The sequence below is a fragment of the Mytilus edulis genome, chromosome 13, assembly GCF_963676685.1.
Source record: "Mytilus edulis chromosome 13, xbMytEdul2.2, whole genome shotgun sequence".
NCBI lineage: Eukaryota > Metazoa > Mollusca > Bivalvia > Mytilida > Mytilidae > Mytilus > Mytilus edulis.
In genome coordinates, this window is record NC_092356.1 from 39090160 (window position 1) to 39108034 (window position 17875).

The window sequence follows — 17875 nt, forward strand, 5'->3', positions numbered from 1 at the left end:
GGATTCCTCGTAATCAGGAACGCCGATGATGTATAGGAACCCAAACAGTTGAAGGACTATATGACCAAAAAGGACTTAAAATAACAGTGAAGTCCGCTATAATTAATTTTTTCAATTTATTATTTTTTTAACTTCCTTAAAAGTGCAACAACTAGTATCTTCCGCAGCACCTGATTTTACGTGCGTTTTTATGGTTGGTTCGAGGGTTTCTAATTGCACTTTGTATGGTGGGTTAGATACATTGCATGCAGTTTGATTATTCAAATGTTTAAATAATGCATAACGCCCAGTGGCATAATGCCATGCATATTCAGGAGACCAATTTACCATCTTTACAATAATAAGGTCGACCTCGATGAAGGACAGAAATTTTGACTGCAACAGGAAACTTATGGCATGTTGGATTAAGCAGATATTTTGGCTTGCAACAGATCACTTACGGAGAGCTTTTGCAAGTGTTATTATACGTGCCAATTGCGTGGTGCTCGTCATTAACTCGCCATTAATAGAGTATCGAATCCAACGTCCTCATTCTGATCGGACGTGACTGTATATCTATACTTCCCAAATAGCCTTATATGACGCATACATTTTTAAAAAGTTGATAGTTTTTTTCGACCCTAAGAAACTTTTTTTGCCTGGATACAGATTGTTTTTCTATGCAAAAGACCATATATGCGCCCATAGAAATATTACAAGGAATGGTTCTTTTACTTTCAAAAGGCTTTTCTCACCGTACACACGGCGTAGGATTTAACTTGTCTCTATGCCCTCCGGACTGTGTATTTATACATCCCGCACTGCCTAAAAAATCAAGGGAAACACATCAACTTTAAGAGGGAAACAACAGAGGATAAGAAACACTAAATTGAAACGAAAACAAACGCCAAGATACATAAAAATGGACTATTTGATAACAACTGCTATATTCCTGACTTGGTACAGGACATCTTAAGAAAAAAATGTTGGATTGAACCTGGTTTCATGGCTAACCAAACCACCCGCTTATATGACAATGTTAAAAATATCGCTAAAATGACAAAACTACGTGACAGGAATACAGTACAAATGACCACAAGAACACTCAGGATAGATAATTACATATATATAAAAATAATGCAATAGTACATTACAACATGTTAACCGCAAAATATCATTTATACCATGCAAAGCAGATGGATTATTTTTGGCATGACTAATGATTTGACAACGCAAATAAGTTTATATATAAATTACAAAATCTAAAACTTTGAAAGCTGTAACACCGGTATACAATATTTTTTCAAGTAAGTTAGAGTGTTGAAAAACTCGCACACATATTATACCCTGCCACAACGTTGATAACAACTCGCGTGTTCATGTGAGAACGAAATCGGAGATCTATATTTCAATTTAAATGAGCCCCATTACATTCTATATGTGCTTCCCTCTCCCAGGTCTGGAGTCTTTAATTCGGTGTTTGTCGTTAGTTGCTGTATGTCATATATGTTTTTGTTTAATAAAAGCACCACTTAAGCCTTTGGTTTGCTCTTTTTAATTGGTGTACGCCATGTAATGGTAGTATCATGTGTAACTGCAAAAGTATAAAACTAGCAAAATTAAAATCCACAACAAATTAAATTATTAATAATATATTATTTAATCGTCTATGATAATAAGTGACAATCCAAAACCACTTGTCGAAGTAGAAATGACAATACGACAAAAAAGTTAAAAAAGACGGTCCACAAACAATATACAAAGAAATATAGAGAGTTAACCATCATGATTCTCACCTAAATCGGACGGGAATCAGACACCCCAGAAGGATAAGCAGTCACGGTCATGCTTAACATCTAAGTGACACCTGTCGTGTTGCTTAGAGCTACAATTGTGCCTATGTTTCAATGATGAATAAACCAAAGTGGTCAACAGGGCTGACCAGTGGATTCGCGCTATGTGGTGATTATGTAAAATATGACTACACATCACTGTGGGTTGAGTTTGGACAAAGCGCTTTTTCAGTAGATTGCAAACATTGTTAAGGCTCAATACTGGATAACGCTTTCACCCGGGTAATAGAAATCGTTCTATCACCTATACCTATTTCTCGACAAGTTTTATACAGTGTTCTAGTATTCGTGCTAACTATGTATGAAATATATGCTGCTCAACGTTAATCAACCTCTATACAATTAATCAATCTTTTCATTTTGCCAACATTTCAGTCTTCTCCATGACAGGTAACAATTTGAAACATTTAACTTGGATATTTTTTGGTTAATTATTCCTATTTACAAGGATACATACTTTTTATGAACATGTGTTTTACCAGCTAGTTAACTACATAACATATGGCTTATAAATACTTCTACAGAAATGAACGGATTTTGAATCCTACTTCCGCTACAAAAAATCCCAAGTATCGTGGATAAAATTACGCGATTTCTCACAAGTTGTCATCTAGTTACAGTAAAATAGTTTTGCATATTTTCTTTTCCTTAAAACAGACAGCGTCTTACGTATAAATGGATTAATGCTACATTTTCAGGATTAGATAGGCAAAGTGTTAACACCGGAAGACAAACTTTCGTAATCCCGAAGTGAATATTACAAAGGAAACATAACCGCGCTGTAGAGGAATAGCTCACGCGTTTGTTGTTATAACATTCGCGTGTGTTTTCTTTCAAAAGTCAAAATAACGAAATTCTATACGAAACACATAATGGATAATATGTTCTAGTTTATTTGCCAAAGTTTTTGGTGTGCTTTCAATCGCAGTGATGTAAATAAAACATAACAGTATGAGGCATTGGATTTATTCTTAATCCCAAGCATTAAATTCCAAGTTGAATTAAGCCCGTACATGAATTATTTTCAAATAGATGGAATTCATATGTTCGAGTACTTACAAAAGTTCACCAGTTAATACTGTACCTAACTTTTCATTTCTACAATCTAATAAAACCGTTGCTAGTTCTAGATTAATTAAAAAAAAAACATTTCAGGAGCATTTTGGATACTGCTCACTTACATTTGGAACTCATAATGCAGAACACCAAATATTACTGGTAAACATATAAACAGTAAAGTACTTTTGAAAACAAAATTAAGCTCAGAGTGACCTTTGATTCAAAAAGTAAGTTAACTAAAAATGTCTTGTACGACAACTTTAAAGGAGAAAACCCCAACATATAGAGCAATATGAAAATATATTCTTAGATATATCAATAATATAAAAATAAGGTTATGTGGTATGATTGCCCATAAGACAACTATCCACCAAATTTCAGATGCTGATGTAAGTAATTATGGGCAACCACCAGGCCTTCAACAATTTGAAAAACCTATACCGTAAAGTCAGCTATAAAAGGACCTGACGGGAAACATATGAAACAATATACCGACCGTGTAAGGGCTGAATAGCCAGTCAAAGTCTTTAAAATCTTCTATCGTCATATGTAACAATTCAATTGAGAAATATAACTGCATATCTCATATACAAAACAGTTTACCTTGAAAAACAAATACGACAGACATGAACGAACGACAATCACTGAACTTACAGTCTCCTGACTTGGGACAGGCACATAAAGTGTTTTGCGGAGTTAAGAAATTAATATGTTTGAGCGCTCAACACTCCCCGAACATAGTAGTGCTAACTATCAAAATCAGTTGAAAAGGACTTAACTTATCAGATCGATACAAATAAACAACACCACAAACACAACATGCAGGACGTGTTAGAGTATATGTCCATCCCTCATGCCTAACTCGAAAAAATGTATTTTATAATTCACTGAAAATTTAAATTTCAACTGGTTTCAATTTGCGCTGCGAGTTGAAAAAATAGTCGAAAAATTGCAATGCCATTCTGTTTTTATTTTTTTAATTTGGAAAAAAGATTCTCTTGCATGTTCATAGATATAACTGATTGGAAGCAAGCGATATATTAAGCCACATGTCTTTATTTAATTACACGCTAAAACATTTTTGTCTCCGTCAAATTTCTCGCCTCATTACATCTAATAGCTGAATGTAGAGAAACAAAAACTTGAATGACTTTACAGACGTAAGGAATACTAACTAAAACCTCTTACATGTTTGTATAAATAACGTTAAATAAACAAAATTCTTTTTCCTACGTTAGTAAAGGTTCACTTGTAATACTAACAGTATTAAAATGTATCTTCATATAAGATTTTCACGGTTAATCAGCATAGGAAAATATACTTTCATAAATAATTATGATTTTTTTACACCATGAAACGAGGATATAAGTATTAGCCTTAATTTCACACAAGTTTTCTTTTACATGGTTTTAGATCACACACTTTGAATCTCACTCTCTGTCGCCAAACTTTATGGTAAAAAAGTGCAAGATTTTCAATGATAATGCAATAATTAATATGAGTCGGGAGAAAATTGTAACCTTCGTCCTTTTAAAATTGAAAAATGGATAACAGACCAACGAGAATTTATAATTAAATTAACAAGTAAACGAAAAATAAAGTATGGCATACTAGAAGTCGAATATCATTTTGATTGGATAGCGCCATTTTTTTACAGAACATAAATTCACAATGATTTTTACTGGTGTTTTCATTCACTAGCAAAAGGGTTGAGATGATAGTTTTGTATTTGAAGATTTGATTTAATTTTTGATTTGGTAGTAGCCAATACTCGTGTTCACTTACGCATCCCCCCGTCCAAAAAAAAATCATTATGCAACCCGGCATCAAATCCCCCCATTAATGGTCGCCAATCTTGGAATACAATCAATCAGTCAACATATTAAATAAAATACTGTTATCTATGAAGGCCGGTTAAGGCAATTTCACGTTTAACGTTTTCGCCGCCACTCCTGCTGGTCGCCTTGAAATCACGAAAAGAAAACGCAAAAAACACGAAATATTTTTTCTTTCCGATTTTGCATTTTCGCATTTTAGCCTTATAGAATATGGAGGGCGAAAACGCGAGATGGCCTCAACCTGCCACCATAGTTTTCTCCAAATTCTTATTATTAGGTAGCAGTGAATTATTTTGATATGACATCAACATGATCAATGTAAATTATATGCGCTGCATTAATGCAGTTTTTATACCCTGTGTATTTTCCTTTTGAAAGGGTTGCTGATTAGAAAGAAGATATTAAATCAAGAATTTCAAGCGGTAAAGTTGAATTAATTCCTTCGAAAATTCAAGAAGACCGTTATGAACAACACGACGTGTGCCATGCACTAGTGGCACCGGGTGTGCTTACACTTGAGGAGCACCATCTTCGATAGCCAAGGGTTACGATCCGCTTCTCTTCTCTCCAGAAAGGGAGCGGATCGTAACCCTTGGCTAGCAGATGGAGTAGCGCATGCTATCAAAGATGGAATTTTTGGGGTTCGTGGTCCTTGGTCTTTAGTTTTCTATGCTGTGTTTTGTTTACTGCTATTTTTTTTCTTCATTTTTCGTGTTTGCCATTGGGCAGAAAACTTGTAGTTTTAAATTATGTAAAAAAAACACATTTTGAGAAATTATCCTTTATTCAGTCAGTGATGATGAGTGCATTTCAAAACAACTGCGTATACCAAAATAAAACAATTAAAGATTGATTTTTATGTAAGCATGGAAGAATAGATTTGAATGAATGAATGCATTCTTTATTTGCAAAGCAGTAGTTACATGCTATAGCAACACAAACATATTTACATTGTGACACACAATAAACAACAGAGAACAATATAATAAGATATTACAATAGAAAAATTATCAACTTAGTAGATGTGATCTAATCTGCCAGGCAGATTTCAAATAATTACATAATTTTCCAACTAAAGATCTAGATTTTGTTCGATACAGATACATAAGTTTTGTCACATTTGGCCACGAACAGTAATAATTTGGTAAAAACTGCAGTCGTACATGTCTATACACAGGACAAACTAACGTAAAATGGTACTCATCTTCAACACTTTTCATATTACAGCAAGTACATAATCTGTTTTCTTTTAGTATATTTGTATAACGCCCCACCTCAACATTTAACTTCATAGTACCACTACGTAGCTTTGTGAAAAAATGTGAATTATAGTTATAGTCTACGTAATCTTCAAAACAAAAATCTAATTTTAAAATTCTGTACATAGTAAGTTTCTCACAATCCTGTATAGATGCAGACCAGCTTTGAATATATTGATCTTTTAACCTAGTTTTTATTACATCTAATGATATATTTATACCAGACTGCTGGTACCATACAAAGTTTAAACCAATAGTAAACAATAGGTCACGAACATTAGAAACCCAATTAGTTTTACCAGTATTTGCATCTCTGAGTAACAATATATAAATATCATACACAATAAGTGGTTTATGAGTTACAATTTTTAACCAGTATTTTAAAACTTTTTGTTTTCTAATTACATTCATTGGCAAACGCCCTAGTTCGCCATATAAAAATACATTTGGCGTACTTTTACCCAGTTTCAAAATAGATCGACAAAAACGGTTATGGATAATTTCAACATCATTTCCACGATGGAAATCCCAAATTTCCGAAGCATAATTTATCACAGACGCAACCATACTATCGAACAGATCACATTTCTTTTTCTTCGTCAAGTATAAACCATTTGTAGAATTATTTAGAGCTGCCAAAGATCGTGAACCTTGTAAGGCTAATCGCTTCTGTGTTTTTAAAAATTTTCCATTACAGTGTATCAGCATACCAAGATATATATACGAATCGACAATCGACAATGAACTGAATTTTAATGTGCGTATTGTTATTCTTTTACTTTTCTACATTGGCTAGAGGTATAGGGGGAGGGTTGAGATCTCATAAACATGTTTAACCCCGCCGCAATTTTGCGCCTGTCCCAAGTCAGGAGCCTCTGGCCTTTGTTAGTCTTGTATGATTTTAAAATTTTAGTTTCTTGTGTATAATTCGGAGTTTAGTATGACGTCCATTATCACTGTACTATTATGCATATTTTAGGGGCCAGCTGAAGGACACCTACGGGTGCGGGAATTCTCGCTACATTGAAGACCCATTGGTTGCCTTCGGCTGTTGTTTGCTCTATGGTCGGGTGGTTGTCGCTTTGACATATTCACCATTTCCTTTCTCAATTTTAATTTCTAGTTCTTCGTTGTTGTAGAAAAATTTTGCAGTTACGGGTTGCCAGCCATTTTTGAATACAACAACTTTCGTTTTGTTAATATTCACTTCTATATTCCATTTATTACAATAAATAAGTAGTTTATCAAGTAGTTCCTGTAGAATTTCAGGATATTTCCCAAATAATATAGTATCGTCTGCAAATAGTATTAAGTATATCAGAACTTCATTAATATTAACTATGTCAGCTGAAGAACTAATATTCATGTCTTCAATCAAGTCATTTATAAAAAATAAAAACAGTAGAGGTGATAAGGGCTCCCCTTGTTTTACACCAAGAAAATTTTCGAATGAGTCGGACAGTAAATCGGCAGTTTTGACACGCATTTTTACAGATGAATATACTGATCTAACCATTGTTACAAACTTTGAGCTAACACCACTCTGTAATAGTTTATAAATGAGAATCCTCCTGCTAATTTTGTCGAACGCTTTACGGAAATCCACAAACGAACAATAAAGTTTTTGTTTATTTTGAAGTGTATGCGAAATTATTCCAAATAAAATAAATATAGCGTCTACAGTTGACTTGCCGGGTCTAAATCCAAATTGGTTATCGATCAATATGTCTTCTTCTTCGGACCAACCGAGTAAACGATTTGTCAAAATAGTTGTATAAAGCTTCGATAAAACACTGATCAATACGATCGGACGATAATTATTAGGATCGGATAGATCACCACTCTTTGGGACAGCAACTACTAGACATTCTGACCATGAATCTGGGTATATTCCCGAACTATAAATGTAATTAAATAGAGTCTTTAATATTGGCGCAAATACGTCAGGACAGGCAGAAAACATTTCACTTATTAGTCCATCGTTACCTGAACTTTTACCGGACTTCATTTTTTTATTGATGCTACGACTTCGTCTTCAGTTATATCAGAGTCTAATTGTGTAACATTTATATCGCCAAATACCGTATTGTCTATGAGATTACGAACTTCTTCACATAGATCCTGTGAATTATCTCCTAGTATTGATTCAAAATGTTTCATCATGGTTTCGTTATCAATTTTACACTTGTTGTTCACTTTTCGTTTTAACGACGACCAGAACTTTCGCGGTTCGGTACTAGCTAAGTCGCAGAGTTCGATACCTTGTTGACGTTTGTATTTAAATTGTGCTTCTCTAATTTTTGTGCTATTTTCACATTTCCTGACCGGTGTGAGAAAAATATTTCTCCTCACTAGTGAAAAATCTGTTCTCGGCAAATGATTAGTCGAAATTTAATTATGACGTCTAAATGTTTTGTTTTCTTCTGAATTTTCCTATTGTGACGCCATCAAAATAGACGGCAATGCCTGATGACGTCGCGTATAAAGAACACAAGTTTCTGAAAATCTTTGAAAAAGAAGGATAAAAATCATTAGAGAAAGAGATTCCGACACTATAACTCGTGTATTACGATATTTCTCCACTCTCGACAGTTAAATTTTAGTTATTTAAAGTGCTCGGCAAGCCTCGCGCTTTAAATAATAAAATTTAACTGTCTCGAGTGGAGAAATATCGTAATACACTTGTTGCAGTGTAGGAATCTATATTTTTCATTTCATTTTATTATAGTTGTTTCGTGAAATAACGTATGCCTTTCGGTTGACGTCTGACGGGTGATGTTGGAAAAAGTTTCTAGCCACATGAAAATCTTTACGTGCAATTGCACAATTGTTATCAAACCACTCGTTGTTCGGCCTAACTTTAATTTCATCTTGGTGTATTAACAAGGATCTACCAAAAACTTTATGAGCACTATCAAATAAGATGTTTGTAAATTCCTTAACAGCATGATTTAAGTTATTTGTATTGGTAATGTTATTCACTAAAGACAATAAATTATTTTGTTCTTGTTGTATAATATCTATATATTCATTAGATTTTTTTATATCCCACTTTATGTAATTGCGAATCTTTGGAAACGATAACTCCGGTCTGAAATTTCGGAATTCAAGTTCAAATAATAATGGTGCGTGATCAGAAAATTCGTTGAAATTCAGCACATCAAAATTCTTAATAAGTTTATAATCGCTAGGTGAAACAAGTAGGTAGTCGTTGACACTCCTGCCATTCATTGTACAGAATGTAAATTTTCCAACACGATTTCCGAGTCTTCCATTAGCAATAGTAAGTTCAGTATTATAACATAACTGTAAAAGTTTTCGACCAAATGCGTTAACGGTTTTGTCTACGGAGTGCCTTTTCGGAACAATCGGGGTTTCCACGTGGTCTACACTTTCTAAATACAGATCTAAGTTATCATTTGATAAAACATCATCAATTTCACCAATACGACTATTTAGGTCGCCACACACTAAAAATGAACCTTTTTCTTTATACTCTAAACAAACACGTTCTATAATATCATAAAAATCAACATCACATTTGTTATAAAAAATTGATTTTTCATGTGGAATATAAGAAAAACATATGTAGATATCATTTGCAGTATTAAAAAATTCATGATTTAGTTTAATTATAACAATACCACAGTCTATCTCTCTATCTATAGAAATACCATCTGATAACTTTGTTTTACAAAAAATAGCTAATCCGCCTTCACTTCGTGTACCAATTTTAACATTTCTATTTAAACATATAAGTTTTTGAATGGAAAAGATAATAGTTTTCGTCTCATTAGCATATAACTACATAAAATAAGTGGATGTGGTATGATTGCCAATGAGACAACTATCCACGAAAGTCCAAATAACGTGCAAGTAAGCAATTTTTTCACACACGAAATACGAAAAACGGTGATTAAAAATAATAGATTATAATATACAGTGGACTCCGAAAAGATACACAAATGTTCACCTTGGGAATAAATTCGTTTTGTAAGTTTTGAATCCCTAATGTCATATACATGTTTGTATCATTACCAGCTATAGCACATGGTTAGATGCTCATTATGATAAATGAATATTAGTCTAACCGGTTTTGAACAAAAGTATAGTGCGTTTAAGAAATTCTACATGATATTATTACATGTTTGACAACTCGACCTCGCTTCATTCGATCATCAATCAAGAGTCTTTTGTTATCAATACTAACTACATACTTCATTAGCACAAATTACCACACCAGAACTCCGGCTTTGCTTGTTTCCTCTTGAACAGAATCATTTTGACATCAGCGCCAACCATAGGAGAAACAGCGGATTCAAATTTCAAAAACACGCGTCATCAATAATGCGTTCCGTATTTGTTTTCTACTGGGACCTTTTATTTCGTTATCTGTGGAAATATTATATGATTATATCGGCGATGTTTGTAGTTAAACATTTACCAATGATTACAAACATTTGTACATATACAAACATTTATTATAACATCTTCGAGAAATTTGCAACAGACCACCCTTAATGTATGTTTCCACTTACAAAACATAATATTTAGATAAATGAAATTCAGTAGTATTGGTGAAGTATCGTTTAAGCCCGTTACATACAGTTTTCTTGTGCAGTAATTTTTGTATAAATATAATTATTGGATTGTTTTAATTAGTCATTTGTCGAGCATAAATGCAGGTTGTGCTGATTAAAAAGATAAAACAGTCTTGATATATAATTATAATCAAAGTATTTGAAATGCGACTATATTTCTTTTTTCTTTCAAACAGAACTTGGTTTCTAAATTTACCACTTTTTAAGATAAAAACCTGGATAAAACAGTTATAAGTTGTGTTAGTACTTTATTATTCTGTTTTAAAATTAAAGCCAAATAGTATCATGACCAACTTCCAATGGAGCTTGTTTATGTTATCCATGCCCACCGTCATTTTGCACTAAATTTATGAAATTTTGGATGTCTTTTCGAATAATTCTCTAGAAAATATTTCAATAGGTTTCAAAATTTATATTGTAAATATACACACTGCAGTTATTCATAGATAAATAAAAAATATATTGTACCCTTACATCCAATCACAGCGCTCCTAATTTGAGATCATTTGACTTACTCCACTTGCCAACCTAATGCTGGGAAAATTTAATACTATCGTTTTCCCTTAAAACACAAACGGGCTTAATTTAAAAAAAAAAGGTTATTGTTTTGAGTGAACCTTTATTTTCTCGATGATATAACAAGTATATTGATTGGACTGGTATCTATCAGAACACAACTATTAGATATGTTAAAGGACTTTGGAGTTGTGTCCCTTTCACTATCAAATCTTTATGCAAACCAGAGGTGTATATCGTATATAGTTTTCGTTTGTTGTTTCGTACATATATCAGACTTAATGGTCGTGCGATGACCTATAGTTTTTTCACAACTATGTCATTTGGTCTCTGGTGGATACTTCTTGTTGGCGAAAATATTACGTCTACTTCTATATAGGACAGCACTCAAACACATGTAGCATAAAAAACGCATTCCTTAACGCTTTTGCAACATTTAACTAATGTCTACTTTTAAGACTATATAGATACTGAAAACATGTGTAGTCGTTTTACTTGTTATAACCTGCATGTAATTTAAACTTTGACTGCAAACATCAATTGAAAAAAAAAATCATATACGCTGATGAACGTTTGAAATCTGAAAACTCCGTATGTAATATAACTTTTTAGAAAATGGCTCACTTTTTTGTATTTCGTCATTTACTAGTGCGCTGCTTGCTAAAGGACACGAATGGGTAATATGACATTATCACGGTTTCAAAATTGTCACACAACAAAAAGTTACCTCCAAATTAACCAAAGACTAAAATCAGTGGTATAATATAAATAAATAAATAAAAATATATGGACGTACAAAATCTATAAATGAACAAACATCTCCACTGTGACAACCTCTACATGTTTGTAAGCTTTCTGTAAAGTTTTAAAGATCTGACCATGGGTAACAAAAACTGTTTAAAAAGGGGGAAAACGTCATCAAACAATTCAATCATAACAGGTGTACCGTACTGTAATATATGCACAATCTATCAATTACTAGTATGCAAAAATGGACTAGAAATTACCAATAGAAGAAAGAAGATATCACGGGAACAATTTAAAATATATCGTGAATTATAACATTAGACATCATGGCCACAAGGGTAAAGCATCATACGGCCCACAAAAATATAGTTTGAGGTTTAGCTAGCTATAAAGCTAGGTGTAATTCACCATTTCGTACATATGAAAAAACCTACATACCAAGTCAGGAATATGACAGTTGTTATTCATTTGTTTGATGTGTTTGAGCTTTTGATTTTGCCATTTGCTTAGGGACATTCCGTTTAGAATTTTGCTCGGAGTTTGTTTTTTTATTAGTTTACTTTGTATTTGAACAAAAAGAACCACATGGAAAATTAATACTGGTATGAAAGTATAGCAGTTTCTTCTCCGTGTGTGATATCTGTCGCGTAGCCAGGGTTAAATCTATTGAAAATAGTAACATATTAGTATATTTAGACAATATATGTATAGTGTCTTGAAATATGAAATTTATTTGTATGAGGCTTAGAAACGGGGGAAATGCGAGGTTCTACCGAGCATTTTCCCGTTTCGTGCCGAATACAAATAAGTTTTAAAGGGCAGTTATGGTATCAAATTGACATATAGTTCGTGTGTTTGTTGCTACTAAAAAATGACCTAAAAGTGTTTGAAAATATATATTCGCATTCTGACTTTTTTAAATGCCCATTCAATGAGGTGTGTGAATTTTTCTTAATAAGACTATGAGGCAAAGTGGTATATAGGGTAGAAAAATCAAAAGCACCAATTACAAGCATGCAATTTATCGAACCAATTTTTGACACTCCAAAAGTAATTTATTCCACTATTTTCATAGGCTCAATTTGAACAATTTTTTATCAGGCTTTTGATTGCAACAAGTGTACTAGTAAGTAGAATACATAGTTTAGTAGGGGAACAATGGATTGAAGACAAAATAAATCTTTGTTTGTAATGAGCTATGTGCAGCTTCGGAACCCAGTACATGGTTGGAACTTTCATTGTACAATGTGTTTGGTTCTGCTTGAAAAGAATCACAGAGCTGAGTCCATGTACCATATTAAATAAAAGGTTAACTGTTTGTAAGGACCTAGTCCTTAATTGAGATTCTTCTCAGATATTCCTGGCCATATGTTTTCCTTTTTGTCATATTAAGAATTATTCTAATTTAATATGTTGGTACGGGAAACAAGTAACATTATCCTCAAACAAAAAAAAATAAGATAATTCTAAATACACATTCATAAAACAAATGGAATTTATTACAAAGGATAATCATAAGATATACTAGAATTGTCCTGGACCTCACTTCTGTGATGGGTATATGTTAATGAAATCCTTCTCCTAATACGGGAGCAACTTATTAGTAGTGTTAGACCCCAATGTTCAATGATCTTCAATTTCTACCGAAAATTTGCTGTAAAAAAAATGCTAACATTCCAATTTTCAATAACAGTTAACAGTAAATACATTATCACAATAACAGATAACAAAAAAACTAAAAGCCCAATAACAGCTAACAAAGAATAGGACAATAACAGCTAACAGCAAATATATTTTCAGAATAACAGATAACAAAGAATTAAATTGCCCCATAACAGCATAACAGTTAAACCCCTTGCCCCCCCCTCGTTTATAAATTACACATACATTATTTCATGATGATATTTATTGGTATAGTATATAATACAGCTACAAAATGTACTACAGTAGAGCAAAGTTTTAAAGTACTTAATGTGTAGGTATGCAAATTCTGCACCTTTATCATTTTGTTGTTTAAAGTTCACATTTGTAATGGTTATATTAGGCTAATCTTTATGTGCAATCAGGCACTGTACGTTTTAACCCTTTAACATTTTAAGTGCAATTAGTAGGTTTGCTAAAACAAAGGGAAGGGTATTACATTGTACGGGTTGGGTATTACGGTATGAATGAGATCAGAACACTGAGAAAATGTGCAATTGTATTTATCACGGCCTAAGATGGGTGTATATGGAATTGTCAACGTAGCCCAAAATCATTTGCTTTCATGACAATTCCTTCATTTGTCTAAACCAAGGAGTAATCGTTTTTTCTTTTTATAGTAAAGAATTGATCGTAAGCTGTTACCTTTTTTTTAAGTTTCAAGACTGTGTATTAACAACACTAACGGTACCAATTTTTCTGCACCAGATGCGCATTTCGACAATTCAATACATGTCTCTTCAGTGATGCTCGTGGCCAAAATATGTAAAATCCAAAGCTTATATAAAAGATGAAGAGCTATAATCCAACAGTTCAAAAAAGTATAGCCAAATCCGTGAAAGGAATCAGAGCTTTGCATGAGGGAGATACATTCCTTAATTTATAATATTTTTTAGCATTTTTAACAGCAAATTTGATAACACAAAAAATCCGTATTTTCATGCCAGTACCGGAGTACTGGCTACTGGACTGGTGTGTGATTACAACACCATCAAATAACAATGACCATTATTTCAAGCAACATAGCATCTACCGACAGTTCTGAAATAGAAATAAAAGTACATGTTTTGACTATATAAAGTGTGCACGTGGGCTTCTCTTCCACTCTATTCATCAAATATATAAGAACATGCGACGAACTAGGAACCCGAAGTATTGATTTTTAAAATGTTACGACGTCGTTTTACAAATCTAGTTTGCAATTATGCGTTTTATCTTGAGATTCATAAAATATGATAATATATTTTGCCTTATTTATTCGCATGCAATAGCGACTCTAAGACGATACCCCTGGGCTTGTTAAGATAGCTACGATTGACGAAATGTCCTTGTTCGCAATAATGAATCCTGGAATGAAAACAAAGAAATACTAAAACAGCTAGTCCAGATTTTTATGAGTTCTACAGTTGCCAAATATATATTACGAAAAAGACACCATCGGCATAAAAACGTGTTTGATTTCAGTTTTTCGGTCGGTACTATAGATTCACCGAGAATTCATGTCACTGAACATATAACGTGCATTTGTATAACAGAAGAAATGAACCAATGGCATCGTTGGTTAACTTTCATTGAACAACTGTCATGTTCCTGACTTAGTACAGGCATTTTCTTATGTAGAAAATGGTGGATCAAACCTGGTTTTATAGTTAGCTAAATCTCTCACTTGTATGACAGTCGCATCAACTTTTATACTATTGATAATGATGCGTGAACAAAACAAAGAGACATGATAGGTAAAAATGTCACAAACAAAAGGTAAAAAGTCTAATTCGGGACGTCACATTCGTGAAAAGGGAACAAATACTCTCCTTTGAGCGTTCATAAAGATACAATTCCATTATATTGACACCGACGTGTGAACATTTTTCAAAGTCCACAGCCTATTAAAAGCGCTTGGTGAGTTGCTGATAAAACCAAAAAGAACCGAAAGTAAACTGACTGAAAACCATACATGGAATAGGCTTGAAACTGAATTAGTAGTAAAAGTTTTTAAGTGCTTAAATTTGAAATCTGACTATCTGCATACTAATTTACTTCTGGTGGTCATTTATTTTCTCAGGGAAAGCCGAATTTAATATTGTTGTATAAAAAGATGTCTTTATATTATTTTTGTCAAAATTGGATCAGTGTGGCTTCATAGATTCAGAAGAGATAATGGAAATGATAAGACGAACACAAAGACAATGGCCATGAGAGCATATGCCAAGTCATCGCAATCGTATGAGGATTTTTTTTTTCTTTTTCAAATACCCAGAAAATTGAGCATGATTGTTATTACTTCAGCAAAAGTATTTAATGTATTTTGATTTTATGCCATACATGGTATAAGAAATACATTGACAAGTTTATCATTTTAATTATCATTTGTATTTTGTGGTATTTTTGATTTTCGTCATTTGAAATACAAGAAATCATAAAAAAAAAAAATGGAGAAATCCCTAACTTTTTTACGAACAGCCTTTCAGTTGTTGAAATCTTTTTCGTTTTTGAATATCGTTTTTATATAGTCTGAAACATAAACTCTATATATTTATTTTGTTTATAATATGATGACATCAAACTTCTTTTTATAAAAGATCAACTTTTGATCTTTTAACCTTTGAGTGTTTAGTTTTTGGGCTGGTATTCAATTTGTTTTCACAGGCTTAAGAAACATAATTCAACACATTTACACTACGATATTACACCAAAAATAATCTTTTGTACCAACAATGTTAATTTTCATATTTTAAAGCAATTATTTCAATACCTTTATTCAATACACATATAGGTATTCTGTTTATATATATTAAAGTTCTTGGACCTTATGACGGATTAAAAGACAATTTTGACGTGTCGTTTTAATTCATACCTGTCATGTATGAGATCAATCAATATTCAAAGTGGTTTGTTTTTCTGTAGATTCTATCACAGGTATTTGAACGATTTTATGTAGGTTTAATATTTATGAATTATCGGTTATCAGCTACGAACGTAAAATGTTGTATTCGGTCCAATGAGTGTTATACACTTTAAGATCGGTTATATATAGTGCAGGATGGTTGAATTGACTTTTAAGTAGTATTTATATGAGGGGACAGTTATGATATGGAGTGCAACTTTGACACAGTCATGACTGGGTACGGAGACTGCAACTCAAACGGAATGATCAATGGATACAGTGACCAAAAGGATACAATATTAGATAAGGAAACTAGCTACTGGATGAAGAATAAACCGAAGCCTAAAAAACATGCAGAGAAACACAGAGTGGTAAGACTCTAAATTTATTTTCATTTGTGCTGCTTACTTTTCAATAAGGCTTGATATATGCAGAGACATATATATGACTTGTACCAAGTCAGGAATATGACAGTTGTTCTCCATTTGTTTGATGTGTTTTATCATTTGAGTTTACGGTTTGATCAGGGACTTTGCGTTTTGAGTTTCCCCGGAGTTCAGTATTTTTATGATTTTACTTTTTTTTTTTTTTTTATAATATACAGTATATATCTCTGATATATATGCATGCACTATAAAATTAAATTGATTTATAAATTCAATTTAAGCTTAATATTCGCAATCGCATGTCGGTTCAAATGAAATTGATTTAAAAATGATACAAGATAGTCATTTCATTACAGGTATAAATGACAATGCCTAGCATCTCCACTTCGTTTAAGTTTAAAATATTTAATGTAAATTTTCATGGTTTTGTTATCTTTACCACATTGGTGTAGAATTGTAAGAGGTATATGTGGTTTACTTAATAGAATAATATTTAGTTTTCAATACAACGTGTGTGTTTCGCTCTAATGAAATTCATTTCACTACATTTAATTGATATAAATCTAAATATCTTAATTGGGTTTTATTGTAAATATATAAATTGCAACATCATGTTTTCCCTTGAATATATAATACCTTTCTTACAGGTTCATTTTTTCATATAAAAACAAAAGAAAACGTTGTATACTACAGGGCTAATATGTATACAGGTCTGGAATCTGATGTACAGTAGTTGTCGTTTGTTTATGTAATATATACGTGTTTCTCGTTTCTCGTTTTGTTTATATAGATTAGACCGTTGGTTTTCCCGTTTGAATGGTTTTACACTAGTAATTTTGGGGCCCTTTATAGCTTGTTGTTCGTTGTGAGCTAAGGCTCCGTGTTGAAGGCCGTACTTTAACCTATAATGGTTTACTTTTTAAATTGTTATTTGTATGGAGAGTTGTCTCATTGGCACTCACACCACATCTTCCTATATCTATCTACTTATACTGATGTTTGGCGACCGACGTTAGATTAAAAATGCAATCATTCTATACCATAACTTTGTT

At 32.7% G+C, this 17875-nt stretch overlaps 2 protein-coding genes across 2 annotated transcripts in view; one reads left to right on the forward strand and one right to left on the reverse strand.

Moving 5' to 3' along the window:
* The window catches only part of LOC139501253 (uncharacterized), a 599145-nt gene that overhangs the window by 58490 nt on the left and 522780 nt on the right, over positions 1-17875 (reverse strand). The window lies entirely within an intron of this gene.
* LOC139501038 (uncharacterized) overlaps positions 16340-17875 on the forward strand; it is a 65746-nt gene continuing 64210 nt past the window's right edge. Inside the window, exon 1 of the mRNA XM_071289995.1 lies at positions 16340-16808. Coding sequence (XP_071146096.1) covers positions 16644-16808 — 165 coding nt within the window. The 5' untranslated portion in view covers positions 16340-16643. The remainder of the gene's footprint in view (positions 16809-17875) is intronic.